Raw genomic sequence first — 24,889 nt, forward strand, 5'->3', positions numbered from 1 at the left:
TCTCAATTAGGTTGGAATAGAATCCCTTGATTCTTTTGCGCTTGTCATCACGCCCAGCCTTCAGGAGTTTGAAGCTCGTCACAGCCATTCAATCCCAGAATCCTACTCGGAATACCATAGACAAGGTTTAGACTTTCCGGATCCTCATGAATGCCGCCATCTATCTAGCTTATACCACAAAGATTCTGTTGGGGAATCTAAGAGATATGCGCCCGGCCTAAAGTAGAACGGAAGTGGTTGTCAATCACGCGCGTTCATAGGTGAGAATGATGATGAGTGTCACGGATCATCACATTCATCAAATTTAAGTGTAACGTATATCTTGGAATAAGAATAAAAAAGAATTGAATAAAAAGTAATAATAATTGTATTGAAACTTGAGGTACAGCAGAGCTCCACACCCTTAATCTATGGTGTGCAGAAACTCCACTGTTGAAAATACATAAGTGAAAGGTTCAGGCATGGCCGAATGGCCAGCCCCCATGGTCTAAAGACTAGGCGTCCAGAGATCTGATCCTAAGATCTAAAATGATCAAAAGATGTCAAATACATTAGTTAAATGTTCTATTTATAATAAACTAGCTCCTAGGGTTTACATGAGTAAGTAATTGATGCATAAATCCACTTCCGGGGCCCACTTGGTGTATGTTTGGGCTGAGCTTGATCAATCCACGAGCTGAGGCTTCTCTTGGAGTTGAACTCTGAGTTATGACGTGTTTTGGGCGTTCAACTCTGGATCATGACGTTTTTCTGGCGTTTAACTCCAGACAGCAGCATGAACTTGGTGTTCAACGCCAAGTTACGTCGTCAATTTCCGAATAAAGTATGGACTATTATATATTGCTGGAAAACCCTGGATGTCTACTTTCCAACGCCGTTGAGAACGCGCCAATTGGAGTTCTGTAGCTCCAGAAAATCCATTTCGAGTGCAGGGAGGTCAGATTCCAACAGCATCAGCAGTCCTTTTGTCAGCCTTTTTCAGAGTTTTGCTCAAATCCCTCAATTTCAGTCAGAATTTACATGAAATCACAAAAAAACACACAAACTCATAGTAAAGTCCAGAAATGTGAATTTAACATAAAAACTAATGAAAACATCCCTAAAAGTAGCTTGAACTTGCTAAAAACTACCTTAAAACAATGCCAAAAAGCGTATAAATTATCCGCTCATCATTCATCTTGTTGCTTAGATTAGGTATTTTTCTTCAGAGTTCTTAAGAATGAATTCTAGTGTTTCATGATGATCTGTTGAAGTCTGGCTGGCTGTGAAGCCATGTCTAATTTTATTGGACCGAGGTTTCAACTGATCATCACAAGAGCTTGTTGATCTCTATCAATCTTGCTATTGGAGCAATGATCTGCTAAGGCTTGGCTGGCCATTGGCCATGTCTAGTGTTTTGGACCGGAGCTTTCTTTGAAAGCTTGGCTGGCTGTGAAGCCATGTCTAATTCCTGGACCGGAGTCTTAGACTAGCATTGCAATGATTCCTGGAATCCAAACTGAGAATTCTGAAACCTTTATTTTCTATTTTCATATAATTTTTGAAAAAGCACAAAAAAATTACAAAACCATAAAAACCAAAAAAATATTTTATGTTTCTTGTTTGAGTCTAGTGTCTTATTTTAAGTTTGGTGTCTTTCATGCATTGTTTATTTGATCTTGGTTCTATTTTCAAGTCAATAGTACAGGGAACTGAAGATTCAGAACATGCAGCAGAGGAATTACACAGAAAAAGCTGGGCGTTCAAAACGCCCAGTGAAGAAGGACAGACTGGCGTTTAAACGCCAGCCAGGGTACCTGGTTGGGCGTTTAACGCCCAAAAAGGTAGTGCATTGGGCGTTAAACGCCAGAATGTGCACCATTCTGGGCGTTTAACGCCAGGATGGCACAAGGGGGAGGATTTTGTTTTCAAATCAATTTTTTTCAAGTTTTCAAAGTTTTTCAAAATCAAATCTTTTTCAAATCATATCTTTTCAATCAAATGTTTTCAAAATCAATTTCTTTCCTTTTTCAAAGATACTTGCTAACAATTAATGATTTGATTGAACATTTCAAGTATGTTGCCTTTTCTGTTGAGAAAGGTTTAATGTTTGAATCATATCTTTTCTTGATAGCCAAGTTATTAATTTTTAAAATCAAATCTTTTTAAAATTGTTTTCAAATCATATCTTCTCAATCACATATTTTTTTTTAAAACCAATCATATCTTCTTAACCTCATCTTTTTCAAATTAGTTTTCAATCATATCTTTTTTATTTCTAATTTCAAAATCTTTTTCAAAAATCACTTGATTCCTTTTCCACTTTTAGTTTTCGAAAATTATCAATCAATTTTTCAAAATGTTTTTAAAATCTTTTTAATTAATTTTCGAAAATTTTCTTCCCCTCTTCTCACATCCTTCTATTTATGGAGTACCACTCCTTCTCAATGCACAATTCGAACTCTCTCTGATTAAGTTCGAATTCTTCTCCTTCTTCTTTCTATTTTTCTTCTTCTCTGACACCTTAAGGAATCTCTACACTGTGACATAGAGGATTCCATATTTTCTTGTTCTTTTCTCTTTCATATGAGCAGGAGCAAAGACAAAGGCATTCTTGTTGAAGCTGACCCTGAACCTGAAAGGACCTTGAAGCGAAAGCTAAGAGAAGCTAAGGCACAACTCTCTACAGAGGACCTAACAGAAATCTTCAAGGAAGAAGAAACCATGGCAGCCGAAAACAACAACAATGCCAACAATGCAAGGAAGGTGCTGGGTGACTTTACTGCACCTACTCCCGACTTCTATGGGAGAAGCATCTCTATCCCTGCCATTGGAGCAAACAACTTTGAGCTTAAGCCTCAAGTAGTTTCTCTAATGCAACAGAATTGCAAGTTCCATGGACTTCCATTGGAAGATCCTCATCAGTTCTTAGCTGAATTCTTGCAAATCTGTGACACTGTCAAGACTAATGGGGTTGACCCTGAGGTCTACAGACTTATGCTATTCCCTTTTGCTGTAAGAGACAGAGCTAGGACATGGTTGGACTCACAACCTAAAGAAAGCCTGGACTCATGGGAAAAGCTAGTAAATGCCTTCTTGGCAAAGTTCTTTCCACCTCAAAAATTGAGTAAGCTTAGAGTGGAAGTCCAAACCTTCAGACAGAAGGATGGAGAATCCCTCTATGAAGCTTGGGAAAGATACAAACAATTGATCAAAAAATGTCCATCTGACATGCTTTCTGAATGGAGCATCATAGGTATTTTCTATGATGGTCTCTCTGAACTGTCCAAGATGTCTTTGGATAGCTCTGCTGGAGGATCTCTTCATCTGAAGAAGACGCCTACAGAAGCTCAAGAGCTAATTGAAATGGTTGCAAATAACCAATTCACGTACACTTCTGAAAGGAATCCTGTGAACAATGGGACAAGTCAGAAGAAAGGAGTTCTTGAGATCGATACTCTGAATGCCATTCTGGCTCAAAACAAGATATTGACTCAACAAGTCAATCTGATTTCTCAAAGTCTGTCTGGAATGCAAAATGCACCTGGCAGTACTAAGGATGCTTCATCTGAAGAAGAAGCTTATGATCCTGAGAACCCTTCAATGGAAGAGGTGAATTACCTAGGAGAACCCTATGGAAACACCTATAATTCCTCATGGAGAAATCATCCAAATTTCTCATGGAAGGATCAACAGAGACCTCAACAAGGTTTCAACAACAATAATGGTAGAAGAAACAGGTTTAGCAATGGCAAGCCTTTTCCATCATCTTCTCAGCAACAGACAGAGAGTTCTAAGCAGAACCCCTCAGACTTAGCAACCATGGTCTCTGATCTAATCAAGACCACTCAAAGTTTCATGACTGAAACAAGGTCCTCCATTAGGAATTTGGAGGCACAAGTGGGACAGCTGAGCAAGAAAATTACTGAACTCCCTCCAAGTACTCTTCCAAGCAACACAGAAGAAAATCCAAAAGGAGAGTGCAAGGCCATCAACATGGCCGAATTTGTAGAGGAAGGAGAGGAAGTGAACACCACTGAGGAAGACCTCAGTGGGCGTGCACTGACCTCCACTGAGTTCCCCAATGAGGAACCATGGGAATCTGAGGCTCAAAATGAGACCATAGAGATTCCATTGGACTTACTTCTACCCTTCATGAGCTCTGATGAGTATTCTTCCTCTGAAGAGGATGAGTATGTCACTGAAGAGCAAGTTGCCAAATACCTTGGAGCAATCATGAAGCTAAATGACAAGTTATTTGGAAATGAGACTTGGGAGGATGAACCCCCTTTGCTCACCAAAGAATTGGATGACTTGTCTAGGCAGAAATTGCCTCAAAAGAGGCAGGACCCTGGGAAGTTCTCCATACCTTGTACCATAGGCACCATGACCTTCAAGAAGGCTCTGTGTGACTTAGGGTCAAGTGTAAACCTCATGCCTCTCTCTGTAATGGAGAAGCTAGGGATCTTTGAGGTGCAAGCTGCAAGAATCTCACTAGAGATGGCAGACAATTCAAGAAAACAAGCTCATGGACTTGTAGAGGATGTTTTGGTGAAGATTGAAGACCACTACATCCCTGCTAATTTCATAGTCCTAGAGACTGGGAAGTGCATGGATGAAATCATCATCCTTGGCAGACCCTTCCTAGCCACAGCAAAGGCTGTAATTGATGTTGATGGAGGTAAACTGATCATTCAAATGAATGAAGAATCCTTTGTGTTTAAGGCTCAAGGATGTCCCTCTGTCACCATGGACAGGAAGCATAAAGAGCTTCTCTCAAATCAGAGTCAAACAGAGCCCCCACAGTCAAACTCTAAGTTTGGTGTTGGGAGGCCACAACCAAACTCTAAGTTTGGTGTTGAACCCCCACATTCAAACTCTAAGTTTGGTGTTGGGAGGTTCCAACATTGCTCTGAGAAAATGTGAGGCTCCATGAGAGCCCTCTGTCAAGCTACTGACATTAAAGAAGCGCTTGTTGGGAGGCAACCCAATGTTATATTTTATCTATTTTCTTTTGTTATTTTATGTTTTTTGTAGGTTGATGATCATGAGAAGTCACAAAATCAATTGAAAAAGTAAAAACAGAATGAAAAACAGGAAGAAAAACAGCACACCCTGGAGGAAGAACCTACTGGCGTTTAAACGCCAGTAAGGCTAGCAGGTGGGCGTTTAACGCCCAGTCCGGCACCATTCTGGGCGTTTAACGCCAGAAAGGGGCACCAGACTGGCGTTAAACGCCAGAAAAGGGCAAGAACCTGGCGTTAAACGCCAGAAATGGGCACCAGCCCGGCGTTTAACGCCAGAATTGGCTCAAAACGTGATTTTGCATACCATTTGGTGCAGGGATGACATTTCCTTGACACCTCAGGATCTGTGGACCCCACAGGATCCCCACCAACCCCACCACTCTCTCTCTTCTTCACCCATTCACCAATCACCTCAACACCTCTTCCCCAAAAACCCTTCACCTATCGAATCCCATCTTTCTCTTCACCACTCACATCCATCCTTCATAAAACCCCACCTACCTCACCCTTCAAATTCAAACCACTTTCCCTCCCAAACCCACCCATACATGACCGAACCATGAACCCCCCCTCTCCTATATAAACCCTTCTTCACCCCTTCATTTTCACACAACTTAAACACCACTTCTCCCCCTCTTTGGCCGAACACAAAGCCATTCCCTTCTTCCTCATTTCTTCTTCTTCTACTCTCTTCTTTCTTCTTTTGCTCGAGAACGAGCAAACCTTTTAAGTTTGGTGTGGTAAAAGCATTGCTTTTTATTTTTCCATAACCATTTATGGCATCCAAGGCCGGAGAAACCTCTAGAAAGAGGAAAGGGAAGGCAAAAGCTTCCACCTCCGAGTCATGGGAGATGGAGAGATTCATCTCAAGGGTGCATCAAGACCACTTCTATGAAGTTGTGGCCTTGAAGAAGGTGATCCCCGAGGTCCCTTTTTCACTCAAAAAGAGTGAATATCCGGAGATCCGACATGAGATCCGAAGAAGAGGTTGGGAAGTTCTCACCAACCCCATTCAACAAGTCGGAATCTTGATGGTTCAAGAGTTCTATGCCAATGCATGGATCACCAAGAACCATGATCAAAGTGTGAACCCGGATCCAAAGAATTGGCTTACTATGGTTCGGGGGAAATACTTGGATTTTAGTCCGGAAAATATAAGGTTAGCATTCAACTTGCCCATGATGCAAGGAGATGAACATCCTTACACAAGAAGGGTCAACTTTGATCAAAGGTTGGACCAAGTCCTCACTGATATTTGTGAAGAGGGCGCCCAATGGAAGAAAGATTCAAGAGGGAAGCCGGTTCAACTAAGAAGGCATGACCTCAAGCCCGTGGCTAGAGGATGGTTGGAGTTTATCCAACGCTCAATCATCCCCACTAGCAACCGGTCCGAAGTTACTCTAGACCGAGCCATCATGATCCATAGCATCATGATTGGAGAAGAAGTAGAAGTTCATGAGGTCATAGCCCAAGAACTCTATAAGGTGGTGGACAAGTCCTCCACCTTGGTAAGGTTAGCCTTTCCTCACCTCATTTGTCACCTCTGTTATTCAGTTGGAGTTGACATAGAAGGAGACATCCCCATTGATGAGGACAAGCCCATTACTAAGAAGAGGATGGAGCAAACAAGAGACCCCTCTCATCATGAGATCCCTGAGATACCTCAAGGGATGCACTTTCCTCCACAAGACTATTGGGAGCAAATTAACACCTCCCTAGGAGAATTGAGTTCCAACATGGGACAACTAAGGGTGGAGCACCAAGAACATTCCATCCTCCTCCATGAAATTAGAGAAGATCAAAGAATCATGAGAGAGGAGCAACAAAGACAAGGAAGAGACATTGAGGAGCTCAAGCACTCCATAAGACCTTCAAGAGGAAGAACAAGCCGCCATCACTAAGGTGGACCTGTTCTTTAATCTCCTTGTTCTTTATTTTCTTGTTTTTTCGAATTTTAGTGCTTATGTTTATTTATGTTTGTGTCTTATGATCATTAGTGTCTTAGTGTCTATGCCTTAAAGTTATGAATGTCCTATGAATCCATCACCTTTCTTAAATAAACAATGTTCTTAATTGAAAAAGATAAGAATTGCATGAATTTTGAATTTTATAACAGTTTAATTATTTTTGATATGGTGGCAACACTTTTGTTTTCTGAATGTATGCCTAAACAGTGCATATGTCTTTTGAATTTGTGGTTCATGAATTTTGGCTCTTGAAAGAATGATGAAAAAGGAGACATGTTACTGAGGATCTGAAAAATCATAAAAATGATTCTTGAAGCAAGAAAAAGCAGTGAATACAAAAAAAAAAGAGAAAAACGAAAAAAAAGGAGAAAAGAAAACGAAAAAAAAAAGAGAAAAAGAAAAAGAAAGAAATAAAGTGTGATCCAAGGCAAAAAGAGTGTGCTTAAGAACCCTGGACACCTCTAATTGGGGACTTTAGCAAAGCTGAGTCACAATCTGAAAAGATTCACCCAATTATGTGTCTGTGGCATGTATGTATCCGGTGGTAATACTGGAAGACAGAGTGCTTTGGGCCACGGCCAAGACTCAATAAGTAGCTGTGTTCAAGAATCATCATACTTAACTAGGAGAATCAATAACACTATCTGGATTCTGAGTTCCTAAAGAAGCCAATCATTCTGAATTTCAAAGGATAAAGTGAGATGCCAAAACTATTCAGAGGCAAAAAGCTAAAAGCCCCGCTCATCTAATTAATACTGATCTTCATAGATGTTTTTGGAATTCATTGCATATTCTCTTCTTTTTATCTTATTTGATTTTCAGTTGCTTGAGGACAAGCAACAATTTAATTTTGGTGTTGTGATGAGCGGATAATTTGTACGCTTTTTGGCATTGTTTTTAGTATGTTTTTAGTAGTTTGAGTTGAGTTTTTAGTATATTTTTATTAGTTTTTAGTTAAAATTCACTTTTCTGGACTTTACTATGAGTTTGTGTGTTTTTCTGTGATTTCAGGTATTTTCTGGCTGAAATTGAGGGACCTGAGCAAAAATCTGATCCAGAGACTGAAAAGGACTGCAGATGCTGTTGGATTCTGACCTCCCTGCACTCGAAGTGGATTTTCTGGAGCTACAGAAGCCCAATTGGCGCGCTCTCAACGGCTTTGGAAAGTAGACATCCTGGGCTTTCCAGCAATATATGATAGTCCATACTTTGCTCAAGATTTGATGGCCCAAACCGGCGTTCAAAGTCAACCTCAGATTTCCCAGCGTTAAACGCCGGAACTGGAACCTAAATGGGAGTTAAACGCCCAAACTGGCATAAAAGCTGGCGTTTAACTCCAAGAAGAGTCTCTACACGAAAAATGCTTCAATGCTCAGCCCAAGCACACACCAGGTGGGCCCGGAAATGGATTTTTATGTCATTTACTCACCTCTGTACACCCTAGGCTACTAGTTCTCTATATATAGGACCTTTTACTATTGTATTTGAATCTTCTGATCTTGGGAATCTTTTGTTCTTTAGATCTTTTGATCACTTTGGGAGGCTGGCCTCACGGTCATGCCTAGACCTTGTTCTTATGTATTTTCAACGGTGGAGTTTCTACACACCATAGATTAAGGTGTGGAGCTCTACTGTACCTCGAGTATTAATGCAATTACTATTGTTCTTCTATTCAATTCCGCTTGTTCTTTGTCCAAGATATTCATTCGCACTCAAGAACTTGATGAATGTGATGATTATGTGACGCTCATCATCATTCTCACTTATGAACAAAGTGACTGACAACCACTCTTGTTTTACAAGGTGACCATAACTTGCTTCATACCAACAATCTCCGTGGGATCGACCCTTACTCGCGTAAGGTTTATTACTTGGACGACCCAGTGCACTTACTGGTTAGTTGTGCAAAGTTGTGTTTATGCCATGGTATTGAGCACCAAGTCTTTGGGGCCATTACTAGGGATTATTTGAGTTGTGAAAAGTAGTGATCACAATTTCGCACACCAGTAGAGATAAGATATGAAATTTAAAATTTGAACTTTACTAACAAAAAAATATCAAACTTAAGATTTTAAGATCAAATGACACTAATTTTTCGAAAATTTGAAAGAAAAATACAAGAGACCACCAAACTTAAAAATTTTAAGATCAAACAAAGAGAGTAACAAATATAATCCGAATACCAAGAAGAGCAACCAAGAACAATTTCGACAATTTAAAGGAAAGATGAACACAAAAAGGGACACCAAATTTAAAAACTGACACAAGACTCAAACAAAAGATAAAGGTTACTAAAGAAAAGAAAGGGTTTTGAAAAATTTTTGAAAAAGAAAACAAAAGACACTATTAAGAGAGTAACAAAACCCTAAAGAATACCTAATCTAAGCGACAAGATAGTCCGGTAGTTTGTCAAACTCGAACAATTCCCGGCAATGGCGCCAAAAACTTGGTGCACAAATTTGAACTCCGCACAACTGAAACGGCAAGTGCACCAGATCGTCCAAGTAATACCTCAGGTGAGTGATGGTCGAATCCCACGGAGATTGTTGGATTGAGCGAGCAATGGCTATCTTTTAGATCTTAGTCAGGTGATTAAGAAAAGATGGTTGTTTGTTTGAAAGCATAAACGAAATAGTAAAGAATGAAATACCATATTAGTGTTAAAGCAATGATGGATATTTAGTTAAGGCTTCAGACATGCGTATTCTTTCCATATTAACTTTTCTTACTATCTACTTCAACAACAAATGATTCATTCAATGGCAGCCATAATTAACTAACTCATGTAGCATCCTCATCAAATTAGTCTCTTCTAAGCCATAGCAGTCCACCATATCCGAGCAACTCATGTAGCATCCTCATCAAGTTAACTCATGGCTTCCCACCATAGCCGAAGGTGAAGACTTAAGCAATCTACTCCCCTTTGCGATCCTATTCAAAACACCACAAACAAGGTCGGATCTTCTGGATCAGGGAACGCTGCTTTTCTGACTCTAGCCTTAACGCCACAGAAACCTCAGTAACCCATGGTCAACGGGATTATATGTCACGTATCCAAAGTCACCCAGGCACGCTCTTGGAATCCACAGTGTACTCTCTAGCTGTGGTTCAATGCTTTTCGGGTCAAGACTCACACGGAACCCATGTAGAACAAGGATGATTGACATAGGTCATCCTCAATTCATGAGATAAATAACGAAAATGCACAAGAGAATGGAGTCAAATGTGTATTGAAATAGAAAGAGTAATATTATTAATCCATGAAAATCAGCAGAGCTCCTAACACTAACTTAGGAGGTTTAGTTGCTCATGCTTTATAAAAAGTAATGTAAAATGTGAAAAAGGTAAAGATGAGGCTGAAGATCCTAAACATGGGTGATTTTCTCCTTTAAATACTAATCTAAGAACTAAGAAGTATAAAAAGTATGACAGACTACACTAGAGGTGCGAAATCCATCCTTGGGCCCACTTTGGTTGAGTACTTGGGCGGAGCTTGGCGTCCAACTTTGAGGAATGGTCGTTGAACGCCCATTAAGGGGTGATTGGTGCTGTCTTGCTTCTTGGTGGGCATTGAACGCCCCAAAGGAGGGTGGTTCTTGGGAGTTCAACGCTGGCTTGTCTCCTTGGGGTGTTGAACGCTAGCTAGGGGGTAGCTTCTTGGCGTTCAATGCCAAGTATGGGCTGGCTTCTTTAAAGAATAGTATAGACCATTATATATTGATAGAAAGCTCTGGAAGTTAGCTTTCCAATGCTGTTGAGAATGCGTCATTTGAACCACAAAAGCCCTAAAAATGCATGTTTGAGTTCACGGAGGTCAGATTATGACAGCATCTACTATGATTTCCTTGCCTCTAAATCAGACTTTGCCAAAGCTCGTCAATTTCAGCCAGAATTTATCCAAAATCACCATAAAACACCACAACTCAAAGTAGAATCTAAAAATGTGAATTTTGTAATAAAACCTATGAAAATATAACTAAAATAATATGAAAATGATGCCAAAAAGCATACAAAATATCCACTCATGTGCTTAGTCTTAGATCATAAAATTAAGTACTTGAAGTTAGGATAGATTAATAAAGAATTTGGGAGGCCCTGGGAGTTGGCCCATGAGCTACATTAGACACATTGCTTGTTCTTTAAAGGCAGGACCCAAAATTTGGAATCCTTGAACCTCTGTTGATGGTGCGTTAGGTGCATGGTGGCCTGCATTGAACGCATGGAAGGTTGGTCAACTACTAGAGGTTGCATTGAAGGCAAGAGAGGCTATATTGAATGCATGGACCAGTTGTGTTGAACGCATGGACCAGCTGTGTTCGACGCATGGTTTGGTGTATCAAATGCATGGTGTAGCCTTTGCTGGATTAAGCTGCGTTGGAGATAGCATAGTGGTGCATTGAACGCAAGTGATGGTGCGTTCAACATAGGGTTGGTTTGGGAATCAAGGGACTCTCTGTTTGGCTGCGTTGAATGTATAAAATGGTGCATTAAATTGTTGTGTTGTCCAGGAGCTTCTTTGTTTTGTCCAGAAGCTTCTTTGTTTGCTTCTCTCTATCTCTTGCTCCTAGTGTTTCTCTTGCTCGCCTCTCTCCATCCTTGTTCTTGCTGACGTTCTTCCACAATCTCCTATAATTAAAAAATTCAAAGCAACTCAAAGTAGTGTTCGCTAAACCATGAAATAATTGTTTATAAAAGAAGAATCACTAAGTTGTTAAATAAAATTCTAAGGAAAAAACAACTAAAGATGTGGATGCATCATTGAACTCCAGGTCCTTGGCAAAAATGCCAATGTTCTAGGGGTAACCTAAAACCAGTGTGATTTAGGCTTGAATGTGAGGTCCAAGCACTTTTGGATGGTAATGTTGACGCCTCCTCTGAGGTGATGAAGCCATCCTAGTTCTTTCAAGAGGTTGGAGAGTGATACTTGCAAGGGATTCTGATGCCTAAGTTAGCAAAGGTCATAGGCAAGTTTTTGTATTGATTAGAGTCGAGAAATATCTGAGATGAAAGCGGTATTTATATAGTGGTAAAGATAAGTTATCTTTTATAACTTATCCACTCATCTTGATAGGTAGTTATTCTCCTATTTTATCTAACGATTGTTGATATCTCATATTTTGATATATGTAAATGTTTGTAAGTGCAGTTAAAATTCTACCATCTAAGTTGTACAAAAAAGATCGGACGTTTAGGACGAGTGACCTTGGACTTCTGAAGTTGGCCTTAGTTATCTTGGCTTAAATTAAAAACATTTATAACTAAGTAAAACAAAGTTAAAAATTAAAATATGCAAAAGTACTTATAATATGAAAACAATCTATATATTTATTTTAATAGATTTAGACACTTCTAATAGATCAATCAGATTAATTTGTGAATAAACATAGATTTGACTTTAACAAATTAGGTTTGTTAAAAAATTTAGACCTAGTATCTTGTGATAGTTCAAGTCGACTAGTCGAGCACATATAAAATTATAGAATCTTGGCAAATTATCTGAAATATTCCCATTTCTACCTTCAATGAATAAGATAAAAAAATATTGATATAACATAGATAGTTACTAAAACTTATATGAATATTGTAAGTAAGCATTTATGAATACTAATAACAATCAGTTAAATAATTTAAAAACTTTCTTCCACGTAAAGATAGAGAACAAGAGAAAGCAAACAAAAAGGTATGGAGAAGGAGATTTTTTTTAAACATAGAAATGTGTATGACATTTATCTTCATGTCTATTTCTCTTTGCATTGACAAATAAAGTGAAAAGCAAATTTTGACAGTGGATTATAAATATATTTTTAAAGCGACATATTTATCTTATATTGATAAATACTATTATTTGAAAAGCATGAGTCATTACATGTCACCAAAAAAAATAAGCCATTACATGCAATTGTATAACTCTCTTAATCAATGTCTAAAAAAAGTCTCAATAAAATATTTTAATTCTATTTGATGATAATGAGTCATGAAACCAGATGTATTTACAACATAAAAGAGTAGTTAGAAGATTAACCACTATTGTTACAAATCAAATTATAGGAGAAAAATACAAATATATTCTGAAAAAGAAAGGGGGAAGTTAAACAACATAAATAATAAAATTTATATATAAGGGCATGTGCATATCAAAATAATAAGAACAATATGATCAAAATTAAAAAAAAAAGGAAAAAGTAAGTACTAAGTAATATGAGAGAAAAAAAATTTGAGATATGGAATAATGAAATAGCTCAATTACATTTATTAAAAGAAAATAATATTGATATTGAAAATATAGAAAAACTCACAAAATAAAAAAAGAAGAATAATAGTGTACTGTACCCCTTATACGTCGGAGGAATCGGGTTATACCTCGGCACATTCACCCATATTCAAAATTAATAACTCTATCCTAACAAATATCTCCCCCAAAATCTCTCTTTAAAGTCGGCCACGAAGATATCGGCTTAAACTGATGACTCATTCAATCTCAACCAAACTATAAATCAGGACAAAGGCCGACAATAAGGGCCAGGATCATTCAACACCACCTCACTAACTATACACTCATTTTCTTTAATGATTCTTTGCTAACTTGAGCATCAAAGTCCTTTTTGCTGGTACCACGCTTGGGTCCGAGTTCACGAGGGTACTCCAATTCTGGATCAAACTGTGAGACGCCTGATGATTCCATATTTAATGATAATTTTTTGCTTGATTTGGATGGATTTCATCATATAAACTCACACTTAAGCACCAAAATAGCATACTTTTGTGTTTTATCCCTAAATTAAACCTAAATGTGAAAACATATATTTTTGTGCATAAATTGACCATTTTAATCCCACTTTTATTTTATTCGATGCCGTGATATGTTTGTGAGTGATTTCAGGTCCTAGAGGCAAGAATGGATAGATAGAAGTGGAAGGAAGCATGCAAGAAGGGAGAACACATGAAGAAAAACTAGGAGAAGCACATAGCCAAGTTTGCATACGCACAACCTCCTGTGCGTACGCACAACCTCCTGTGCGTACGCAAAAGTGCAACAATCAGCAAGTGTGCCTATGCACAACTCCTGTGCGTACGCACAGGAGAAAAATCAGCAAGTGTGCATATGCACACATCTATGCATACGCACAGGTCCCTCCACGTGACTTCATTAAAATGTCACATGGCTCGCGATTTTGGAGCTTTCCTGGCCCAATTTTGGAAGGTTGGAAGCTGAAATTTAGTGCTATATGAAGAGGGCTTCATTCCATATCAAAGCATTAGGTTAGATTACATAGAAAGCATTAGTAGGAGTAGGAGTAGTATAAAGTAGTATAGAGTAGTGATCTTTTATTTCTCTCTTAGGGTTTTACTTAATTTCCATTGTAGAATTTTATAGTTTCAAGTTTGATCTTGGATTTTGCTCTTCTCTTTTGTAAGTTCTCTTTAATTTCTCTTTAATTACATCACATTTACTCATATTTCTCTAGTTTAAGTTACTTTGTTAATATATGCAATTTTAGTTCCTTGAATCTTTTGTCTATGAATTTAATGTTTTATGCTTTATATATGTTTGATTGAATGTTTATTATTGATTTTGTGAATAGTTTGGTTATAATTTTCATTTTCCTTTGCAATTTCTTATGTTTTACTTTTACGCCCACCAAGGGTTTGTGAAAGTGTCACTTGTTAATTTTGAGTATATTTTCACACCTTGGCTTGGAAAATGAGTTCCTAGGATACTAGAGTCATAATGTTCGATATTTAGTGGTAATTCTTGGGTAGTTAGTTGACTCTTGTTTCCATTGACGCAAGTTTTTTACTAAAAAATTAGTAAGTTAGCTAGGACTTATGAATTAAGGTCAATTATGCTTACTTGACTTACTCCTCGATGTTAGGGGTTGACGAAGCGAGATTGACTCATCATAATTGCCAAAGTTGTGGTTATGACGATGATAGGATTCCTTAATTCTCATTTCCAAGTCAAGGTTCTTTTATGCATTTATAGCATTTTCACTAAGTTTTGATCTAGTTTCCTTTTTAATTGCATTAATATCCTTTTTTATCATTTGTTAGTACTTTTATTTCTTAGTTCTTTTAATATTTTGTTCTTTGATTGAGAAAACCCCCTTTTCCTCACAACCAAGAGTGTGACATTTTAATTTCATTCCTAGGGAGAACGACCCAAGGTTGAATTACTCTCGGTTATTTTTATTTGAAATTTAAACTTTGATGGTGGGAGTTAGTTGTTGATTTGGGCTATACTTGCAACGAAGATATTCTATTTTGTGAAATTCTAGATCAACATTAATTCTCGCATCAACGCCTTGGAGAAGAGAGAGACCGACGTATAGCTTAGAAAGAGTAACCTTCTCAAAACATTTGGGCGCCCATCATGGGGCCCCGCCTCATTTTTTAGTTTTGATCTAACACTACTAGATTCGACTTGTATCTTCTTTTCTTTGCAGAAGCCGAACTTTGATGGATCATTCAGTAGCTCTCCAATCCAACCCAACCAATACGAAACTCTTGGCTTCCAATGCTACTCTACAGGCGGAAAACCAACGAATGGCCGAACCGTTAGCAGAAATGCTGAACAACGGTGAAGAAAAGAACGATAATAAGAAGGTCAATAACAACCTCCATGAGGAACAACAGCCAAAGTCGAACGTGAAGACAGGAGAAGCACCTCCCAAGACAAAAAGACAACGGACTAGCCCTTTTTCCGAAGAAATAATGAATTTCAAAATTTCTAAATATTTTACACTCCGAATGACTTTGACACCATACAAGGGGATCGGAGATCCTAAAGTTCATGTCAACAAATTTGAATCTATGATGTTTCTCAATAGTGACTCCGATCCCATTTTGTGCCGATCTTTTTCAACTTTTTTAGATAGAGCTGCTTTATTATGGTTTTCTAACTTACCTGCAGGTTCGATATCCAGCTTTGACGAATTTGCCAAATTATTCATAAACCACTTTACAGCATCCAAAATCTACGTGCGAGACTCATATTATCTTAGTACGATCAAGCAAGGACAACACGAGATTCTGAAAGACTACATCACGTGCTTCACAACAGCGGCCATGGAAATCCCAGACCTCAATCCAAAAGTACAACTACATGCAATAAAGAGTGGCCTCCGACTTGGGAAATTCCAGGAAGCAATAGCAGTCTCAAAGCCGAAGACATTGGAAGAATTTAGGGACAAAGCAACTGGACAAATTGAAATTGAAGAATTACATGAAGCTCGGAGAATTGAAAGACCATCATCTCAAAAGAAAGAAGAGAAACCTCTTAGGTCTCAAAGCAAGGATTTCAAACAATTTTTCAAATTGACACCGAAGTTTGATTCATACACCAAGTTCAGCACCAAAAGGGAGGACATTATCAAAGAAATCTTGCACAACAAACTAATAAAACTGCCGAGTAAAGCAGGAATATATCAGAAAAGGGAAAGAATGAGAAAGCTGAAGGCTCTGAGTACCAATGACAATTCAATTGTTAAGTACTTGTGGTGTTTATGTAACAGGCAAAAAGCTTGAAAACAAAACACTTAGCAGTCAAGGCTAGGCTCAAGTGCAAAAGCACTCCCTCAAAGCTCAAGGCTCTGAGTATCAATGATTAGAGAGTAATCAAAAGAAACAAATAAGCTTAAAGAAGTCCTCTAATTAAATGCTTGTGGTGCAAATCACCCAAAAGGAAAAGCTAAGAAGAAAATGAAAAGCTTGCTTCAAGGAAGAAATATAAAGAAAAGATTTCATAAAATGAGCTAGATAGAAAGATCAATCATTTGAATTTCTCTTGCGATTGTTGCATGCATAGAAAACTAGCCAACCATGAACATAAAAATTGCTATTCTTCTCACTTTGGGTTGTCAAAATGTACTGCATGATTCTTTGCTTGCTTGGGGACAAGCAAGATTTAAGTTTGGTGTTGTGATGACACGATATTTTGTGCATATTTTAGTAGCAATTTTTATCTGTTTTTATTGGGTTTTCATAAATTTCTAGGCAATAAGTAAGTGCTTAGATGAGAAATTCATGCTTGTCCTCATTCAATCAAACATTGTTGATTTTATGCATTTTCATGAGATTTTTGCAAGATTTAGTTGATAATATGAGTGATGCAAAATTTGATGATTATGCCAAGGCTTTGATGTATCTGTTTGGTTGATGACAGGTGAAAAGATGAAGTAAAAGAAGCAGAAAGCACAAAATAAGCTCAAAAGAAGAATTCTAGACACATTTTAAAGTTTGAGCACGCTTTGGAGCCTTAGGCCACGCTTTTAAAAGCGTGGCCCATGATTTAAACAAGGAGAGCGCTCTTAGCACGAGAACGCTACGTTCATTTTGAAAGAGCGCTTGCGATAATGGAGCAAGCAAAATTCACAAGTGACGCGTACGCGTAGGCCATGCGTACGCGTCAAAATTGCAATTCTGGAAGACCACGCGTGCGCATGTATGGCGCGTACGCATAGGTGTAGCATCTGGGAAAAAGCACGCGAACGCGTGAGTAAAGCGCAGCGTGAAAGTGGCATCTTTGAAGATCTACGCGTACGCGTAGGTGACGCGTATGCATGGGGAGCGTTCATATTGCAAGCGCTACGCTATTTCGGAGAGTGCTGATATGGACGCGCACGTGTATAGCACGTGTACGCGTCACAAGAGCAAATGTTGAAGGCCACGCGTACGCGTGGGTGACGCGTACGCGTGGATGTGCCAAACTGCAAAATGGCGCGCACGCATGGGTGACACGTGCACGTGGGTGTAAAAATGCTCCGTTCTCCAAATGAACACTACGCTCTCCTAGAAGTGAATTTCTTCTCAAATTAATCTGATTCCAAGCCCATTGAAACTTCAAAGCAAGTAGAGCCCATTGACACCACTCAAAGGCATAAGAAATAGTTAGAATAGAAATTTCATTTATTTGTACTTTGTTTTCAATTTTAATTTCATTTGTCATTTAGAAAAGCCTATATAAGGGCATCAGTTTCATTTCATTAGAGGGGGGATTCAGAAGGCTGCATTAGGAGTAGTAGTAGTAGTAGTAGTAGTAGTAGGAGTAGGAGTAGAATAGAAGGCTCTTGTAAATACTTTTATTTCTCTACACTTTTACATTTCAGTATTGAATTCAATTTAGCTTATGCACTTTCAATCTCTGCAATTCCCTTATGCAATTTCCCTTTTTGTAAGTTTTACAATTCAGTTTACAGTGAGCTTGATTAACATTTCTGCAATTTAGAATTCTTGCAATTGTTCTTAGAGCGATGATCAATTGAACCCCAAATCATTAGGGGGAGGAGCTCTGCTATGATTCACATGATTTAGTGAACTTCTTCTTCTTCTCAATTCATTTGTATAGCTATAGGATATCCCTGTTTTGATTGATGATTCATTCACTCTGGAAGGGGTTTAAATCTGTGAATGCTTGTGTGAGCCTTGAAAGGGGAATCATGAGCATTAGAAGTGAGGCTCTATCTTTCAATACTCTCTTGATCAACACCATGCAGGAGAAATTGAGATCCTGAGAGTTTGTGTGGCTTATGGATGAGAGACATGAACTTAACCTCTTCTCATGACAATTGGATCAAGGAATTGGCAAGATTGATTGTGATTAGAGAGATTGAATTGGCAAGGAATTGGGATCCAATCAAATTCAATCCGCTATAGATCTACTCATATGATTGAGAAAGGAGTTGAGACCTGTTTAATTCATTGGGGATTATGATATCTCCAATCCCTAATGAATCTTTCTCTCTGTTATTTCTGTTCCATTTAATTTTCTAGCACCCAGTCCCTTTACATTTGATGCAATTTATATTCTGCACTTTAAATTCCTTGCACCTTACCTTCTGATTATCAGTTTCACTCAATTCACCACTGTTAGCTTAACTAAATTTATCACCTAACTAAAGTTGCTTGATCCATCAATCCCTGTAGGATCGACCTCACTCAAGTGAGTTATTACTACTTGATACGACACGGTATACTTGCCGATTAGTTTGTGCAAAATTCAATTTTCCCTCATCAACTTGCCGACTTTATTTCAGAATTTACTAACACAGAGGAAATGGTCACGCAATGGGAATTATATGTAGATGGTGCATCAAATGAGAGCAGATGTGGAGTTGGGATCCTACTAAAATTCAACAAAGAAGTGCATGGCGAACAGTCAATAAAATTCCTCTTTCAAGCCACCAACAACTAAGCTGAATATGAAGCACTGCTTACTGGCCTAAGGTTTGCAAGAGAAGTAGAAGTAAAAAACCTAAAGGTATATTGCGACTCCTTTCTCATGGTACAACAGGTAACTGGTAATTTTCAAGTTTAATACCCACTCTTAGAGAAGTATTTAAATTTGGCAAAAAGCATCATACAACATTTTCAAAATTTTGAAATATCACATATACCTAGAGAACAAAACTGTAGGGGCGATATTTTATCCAAATTAGCTACATATAGGGTAACTGATTCATCAGACAAATTATCCCATCTTACACTAACAGAACCAAGTTTAGATATCAAATCTATTCTAAGTGTGTCATATGAAGAATATTGGCAAAGCCCATTCATTTGCTATTTGAGAACTGGGGAAATACCAGAAAACAAAAACCAAAGGTTATTTAGACATAAAGCAAGCTATTACACCAAGATGGGAGCCAACCTATACAAACGGGGTATCTCTAGACCATTGCTAAAATGCCTTGGCCGAGCAGATGCAGAAAACGCCATCGTCGAAATCCATGATAGAATTTGCGGACACCATGCTGGAGGCAGAAGTTTGGCCACAAAAATTTTACGAGCAGGGTACTACTGGCCGACATTATGAGAAAACTGTAGAAACAAAGTACAGAAGTGCGATGCATTCCAAAAGTGTGCACCACTCATCCACAGCCCGATCGAGTTGCTACACACCTTGGATATTAGTTGGCCTTTTCATATACGGGGGATGGATATAGTCGGCCCATTCCCAGTAGCACGAGGATGGGTAAAATTCCAATTAGTAAAAATTGATTACTTCACAAAATGGATAGAAGCACAGCTGATGAGCGGATAATTTAAACATTTTTTGGCATTGTTTTTAGGTAGTTTTTAGTATGATTTTGTTAGTTTTTAGTATACAATTATTACTTTTTATGCAAAAATAACATTTCTGGACTTTACTATGAGTTTGTGTGTTTTTCTGTGGTTTCAGGTATTTTCTAGCTGAAATTGAGGGACCAGAGCAAAAATCTGATTCAGAGGCTGAAAAAGGACTGCATATGCTGTTAGATTCTGACCTCCTTGCACTCGAAATGGATTTTCTAGAGCTATAGACACCCAATTGCGCTTCATCAATTGCGTTGAAAAGTAGACATCTTGGGATTTCCAACAATATATAATAGACCATACTTTGCCCGATTTTTGACGACGCAAACTGGCGTTTAAACACCAACTTCCTGCTCTATTCTGGCGTTAAACGCCAGAACTGAGTTACAAGCTGGAGTTGAACGCCCAAACTGGCACCAAATCTGGCGTTTAACTCCAAGAAAAGTCTCTACACATGAAAGTTTCAATACTCAGCCCAAGCACACACCAAGTGGGCTCCGAAAGTGGATTTCTGCACTATTTACTTATCTCTGAAAATCCTAGTAACTAGTTTAGTATAAATAGGACTTTTTACTATTGTATTCAGGATCTTGGTTTTTCTGGTTCCCTCTTTGGGGCCGAAACCAATGAACACCATTATCACTTATGTATTTCCAACGGTGGAATTTCTACACCTCATAGATTAAGGTGTGGAGCTCTGCTGTTTCTCGAGTATTAATGCAAAGCACTATTGTTCTTCTATTCAATTCAAGCTTATTCTTATTCTATGATATTCATTCGCACATAAGAACATGATGAATGTAATGATAAAGTGACACTCATCACCATTCTCACTTATGAATGCGTGCCTGATAAACACTTCTGTTCTACATGAAAATAAGCTTGAATGCATATCTCTTGGATCTCTTTTCAACGATTCACATCGTCTCTTCTGACAACAGAGCATCTGAATCCGAGATTAGAATCTTTGTGGTATAGGCTAGAATCAATTGGCAACATTCCTGAGATCTGGAAAGTCTAAACCTTGTCTGTAGTATTCCGAGTAGGATCTGGGAAGGGATGACTGTGACGAGCTTCAAACTCGCGATTGTGGGGCACAGTGACAGTGTGCAAAAGGATCATTGGATCTTATTCCGACATGATCAAGAACCGATAGCTGATTAGCCATGCGGTAGCTGTGCCTGGTATTTTTCATCTGAGACGAGAAATCCGACAGTTGATTAGCCATACAAAAACCGTAGAGGACCATTTTCACTGAGAGGATGGGAGGTAGCCATTGACAATGATGATCCCCAACAGACAGATTGCCATGGAAAGGAGTGTGAATGATTGAATGAGACAGTAGGAAAGCAAAGATTCAGAAGGAATAACGCATCTCCATACGCTTATCTGAAATTCCCACCAATGAATTACATAAGTATCTCTATCTTTATTTTATGTTTATTTATCTTTTAATTATCAAAGCTTTATAACCATTTGAATTCGCCTGACTGAGATTTACATGATGACCGTAGCTTGCTTCAAGCTGACAATCTCCATGGGATCGACCCTTACTCACGTATGGGATTACTTGGACGACCCAGTGTACTTGCTGGTCAGCTGCACGGAGTTGTCAAAAGTGTGAATCACGATTTCGTGTACCAAGTTTTTGGCGCCATTGCCGGGGATTGTTCGAGTTTGGACAACTGATGGTTCATCTTGTTGCTTAAATTAGGTAATTTTCTTTTTCTTTTTATTTTTATTTTGTTCTTCAGGATTTTTAAGAATGAATTCTAGAGTTTCAGATGATACTCTTATCATCACAGGAGTTTTTTTTTATTCCCATCAATTTGGCTATTGTATGTCATGTCTGCTGAAGCTTGGCTAGCCATGTCTAATCTATTAGACTGAAGCTTTAGACTAACATTGCTTGATTCTTGGAATTTTTATTAAAATATTTTGAGTTTCGTATTTCCTTTTTCCAAAATATTTTTGAAAAAAAATATTCTGTGTTTCTTGTTTTAGTCTAAAGTCAATTTTAAGTTTGGTGTCAATTTCATGTTTTCTTTTTTCTTGCATTTTTCAAAATTTTATGCATTATGTTCTTTATTGATCTTCAAGTTGTTCTTGAGAATTTTCTGTGTTCTGATCTTTAAATTCTCTCGTTTTGTATGATTTGTTGTTTTTCATATGCATTTTCAATTTGCTAGTGTCCATAGTATACTAACTTCTAAGTTTGGTGTCTTGCATGTTTTTCTTTTCTAAAATTTTTTCAAAAATATGTTCTTGATGTTTATCATGATCTTTAAAGTGTTCTTGGTGTTCATCTTGACATTCAAAGTGTCCTTGCATGCATTATTTGTTTTGATCTTGCGTTCTTATGTTTTAATTCATTTTGTTGTTTGTTTCTCTCATCATTAAAAATTCAAAAATTCAAAAATATATCTTTTCAAGTCAATAATACAGGAAATTGAAGATTCAGAACATTCAGCAGAGGAATCACAGAGAAAAAGCTGGGCGTTCAGAAAAATTCCCAGTAAGGAAGCATTTCTGGCGTTCAACACCAACCAAGGTACCTGGCTGGGCGTTAAACGCCCAAAAGGGTGGTATTTTGGGCGTTAAACGCCAGAATGGATACCATTATGGGCGTTTAACGCCAGGATGGCACAGGAGAGGAGATTTTGTTTTCAATTCAAATCTTTTTCAAATTCTCATGTTTCAATTCTTATTTTTGAAATCATATCTTTCAAAATCAAATCTTTTCAATTATATCTTTTTCAAAAATCAAATATTTTTCATTTTTCTTTTACTATTTTCAAAAACCTTGCTAACAATTAATGTTTTGTTTCTAAAATTTCACATTTGTTACTTTCTTGTTAAGAAAGGTTCAATATTAGAATTTTAGAATCATATCTTTTAGTTTCTTGTTAGCCAAGTTATCATTTTAAAAAAAATCAAATCTTTTCAAATTGTTTACCAATCATATCTTTTTAAACCATATCTTTTTCAAATCACATCTTTTTAAAATTCTAATTTCAAAATCTCTTTCTAACTTTTTATCTTTTCAAATTTATTATTTCTTATCTTTTTCAAAATCACCTAACCACTTTCTCACTTTTGATTTTCGAAAACCATTAACCATTTTTCAAAAAATTTTTTAATTAACTAATTGTTTTAAATTTTGATTTAATTTTCGAAATTACCTCTCTCTCATCTCTTTCTATTTAATCACTAACACTCCTCCTCTACTAACAATTCGGGCTCTCTCATTCCTTATATGTTCGAATTCGCCTCTATCTACCTTACCCTTCTATTCTTATTTTCCTCTGACACCTTAAGGAATCTCTATACTATGACATAGAGGATTCCTCTTCCTTTCCGTTCTCTTCTTTTTCATATGAGCAGGAGCAAGGACAAAAACATTCTTGTTGAAGCTGACCCTGAACCTGAAAGGACTCTAAAGAAGAAGCTAAGAGAAGCTAAAGCACAATAATCCAGAGAAAACCTTACAGAGACTCTCGAAAAAGAAGTAATAGCCGAACCCAACAACAATAACAATGCAAGGAAGATGCTTGGTGACTACACCGTACCAACTTCCAACTTCCATGGAAGAAGCATCTCAATCCCTGCCATTGGAGTAAACAATTTTGAGCTAAAGCCTCAATCAGTTTCTCTGATGCAATAGAATTGCAAGTTTTATGGACTTTCATCAGAAGATCCTTTTCAGTTCTTAATTAAATTCTTACAGATCTGTGATACTGTTAAGACCAATGGAGTTGATCCCGAGGTCTACAAGCTTATGCTTTTCCCTTTTGCTGTAAGTGACAAAGCTAGAATATGGTTAGACTCTCAATCTAGAGATAGCCTGAACTCTTGGGATAAGCTGGTCATGGCTTTCTTAGCCAAATTCTTTCCTACTCAAAAGCTGAGCAAGCTTAGAGTGGATGTTCAAATCTTCAGGCAGAAAGAAGGTGAATCCCTCTATGAAGCTTCGGAAAGATACAAGCAACTGACCAAAAATTGTCCTTCTGACATGCTCTCAGAATGGACCATCCTGGATATATTCTATGATGTTCTATCTGAATTGTCTAAGATGTCATTGGACCATTCTACAGGTGGATCTATTCACTTGAAGAAAATGCCTGCAGAAGCTCAGGAACTCATTGAAATGGTTGCAAATAACCCGTTCATGTACACCTCTGAAAGGAATCCTGTGAATAATAAGACGCCTCAGAGGAAGGGAGTTCTTGAAATTGATGCTCTGAATGCCATATTGGTTCAGAACAAAATGTTGACTCAGCAAGTCAATATGATTTCTCAGAGTCTGAATGGATTGTAATCTGCATCCAATAGTACTAAAGAGGCATCTTCTTAAGAAGAAGCTTATAATCTTGAGAACCCTGCAATGGCAGAGGTGAATTACATGGGTGAAGCCTATGGAGACACCTATAATCCGTCATGGAGAAATCATCTAAACTTCTCATGGAAGGATCAACAGAAGCCTCAACAAGCCTTTAACAATAATAATGGTGAAAGAAACAGGTTTAGCAATGGCAAGCCTTTTCCATCATCCTCTCAACAACAGATAGAGAATTCTGAGCAGAACCCATCTAGCTTAGCAAATATAGTCTCTGATCTATCTAAGGCCACTCTCAGTTTCATGAATGAAACAAGGTCCTCCATCAGAAACTTGGAGGCACAAGTGGGTCAGCTGAGTAAAAGGGTTACTGAAACTCCTCCTAGCACTCTCCCAAGCAATACAGAAGAGAATCCCAAAAGAGAGTGCAAGGCCATAATTGTGACCAACATGGCCAAACCTGGAGAGTGTGAAAAGGCAGTGATTCCCAGTGAGGAAGACCTCAATGA

At 37.9% G+C, this 24,889-nt stretch overlaps 1 protein-coding gene and 1 non-coding gene across 2 annotated transcripts; one reads left to right on the plus strand and one right to left on the minus strand.

Moving 5' to 3' along the window:
* Positions 1-3,108: 3,108 nt before the first annotated feature.
* LOC130953931 (small nucleolar RNA R71) lies at positions 3,109-3,212 on the minus strand. Its single transcript, XR_009076091.1, has one exon. It is a non-coding gene; the product is annotated as a small nucleolar RNA R71 (small nucleolar RNA).
* Positions 3,213-15,430: 12,218 nt separating this feature from the next.
* Positions 15,431-17,139, plus strand: LOC130949538 (uncharacterized). Its single transcript, XM_057878224.1, has 2 exons — positions 15,431-16,254; positions 17,136-17,139. The coding sequence occupies exons 1-2, from the start codon at positions 15,431-15,433 to the stop codon at positions 17,137-17,139; spliced, it is 828 nt and encodes a 275-aa protein (XP_057734207.1).
* Positions 17,140-24,889: the final 7,750 nt, after the last annotated feature.

This window comes from Arachis stenosperma, chromosome 9 (genome assembly GCF_014773155.1).
Source record: "Arachis stenosperma cultivar V10309 chromosome 9, arast.V10309.gnm1.PFL2, whole genome shotgun sequence".
Lineage (NCBI taxonomy): Eukaryota > Viridiplantae > Streptophyta > Magnoliopsida > Fabales > Fabaceae > Arachis > Arachis stenosperma.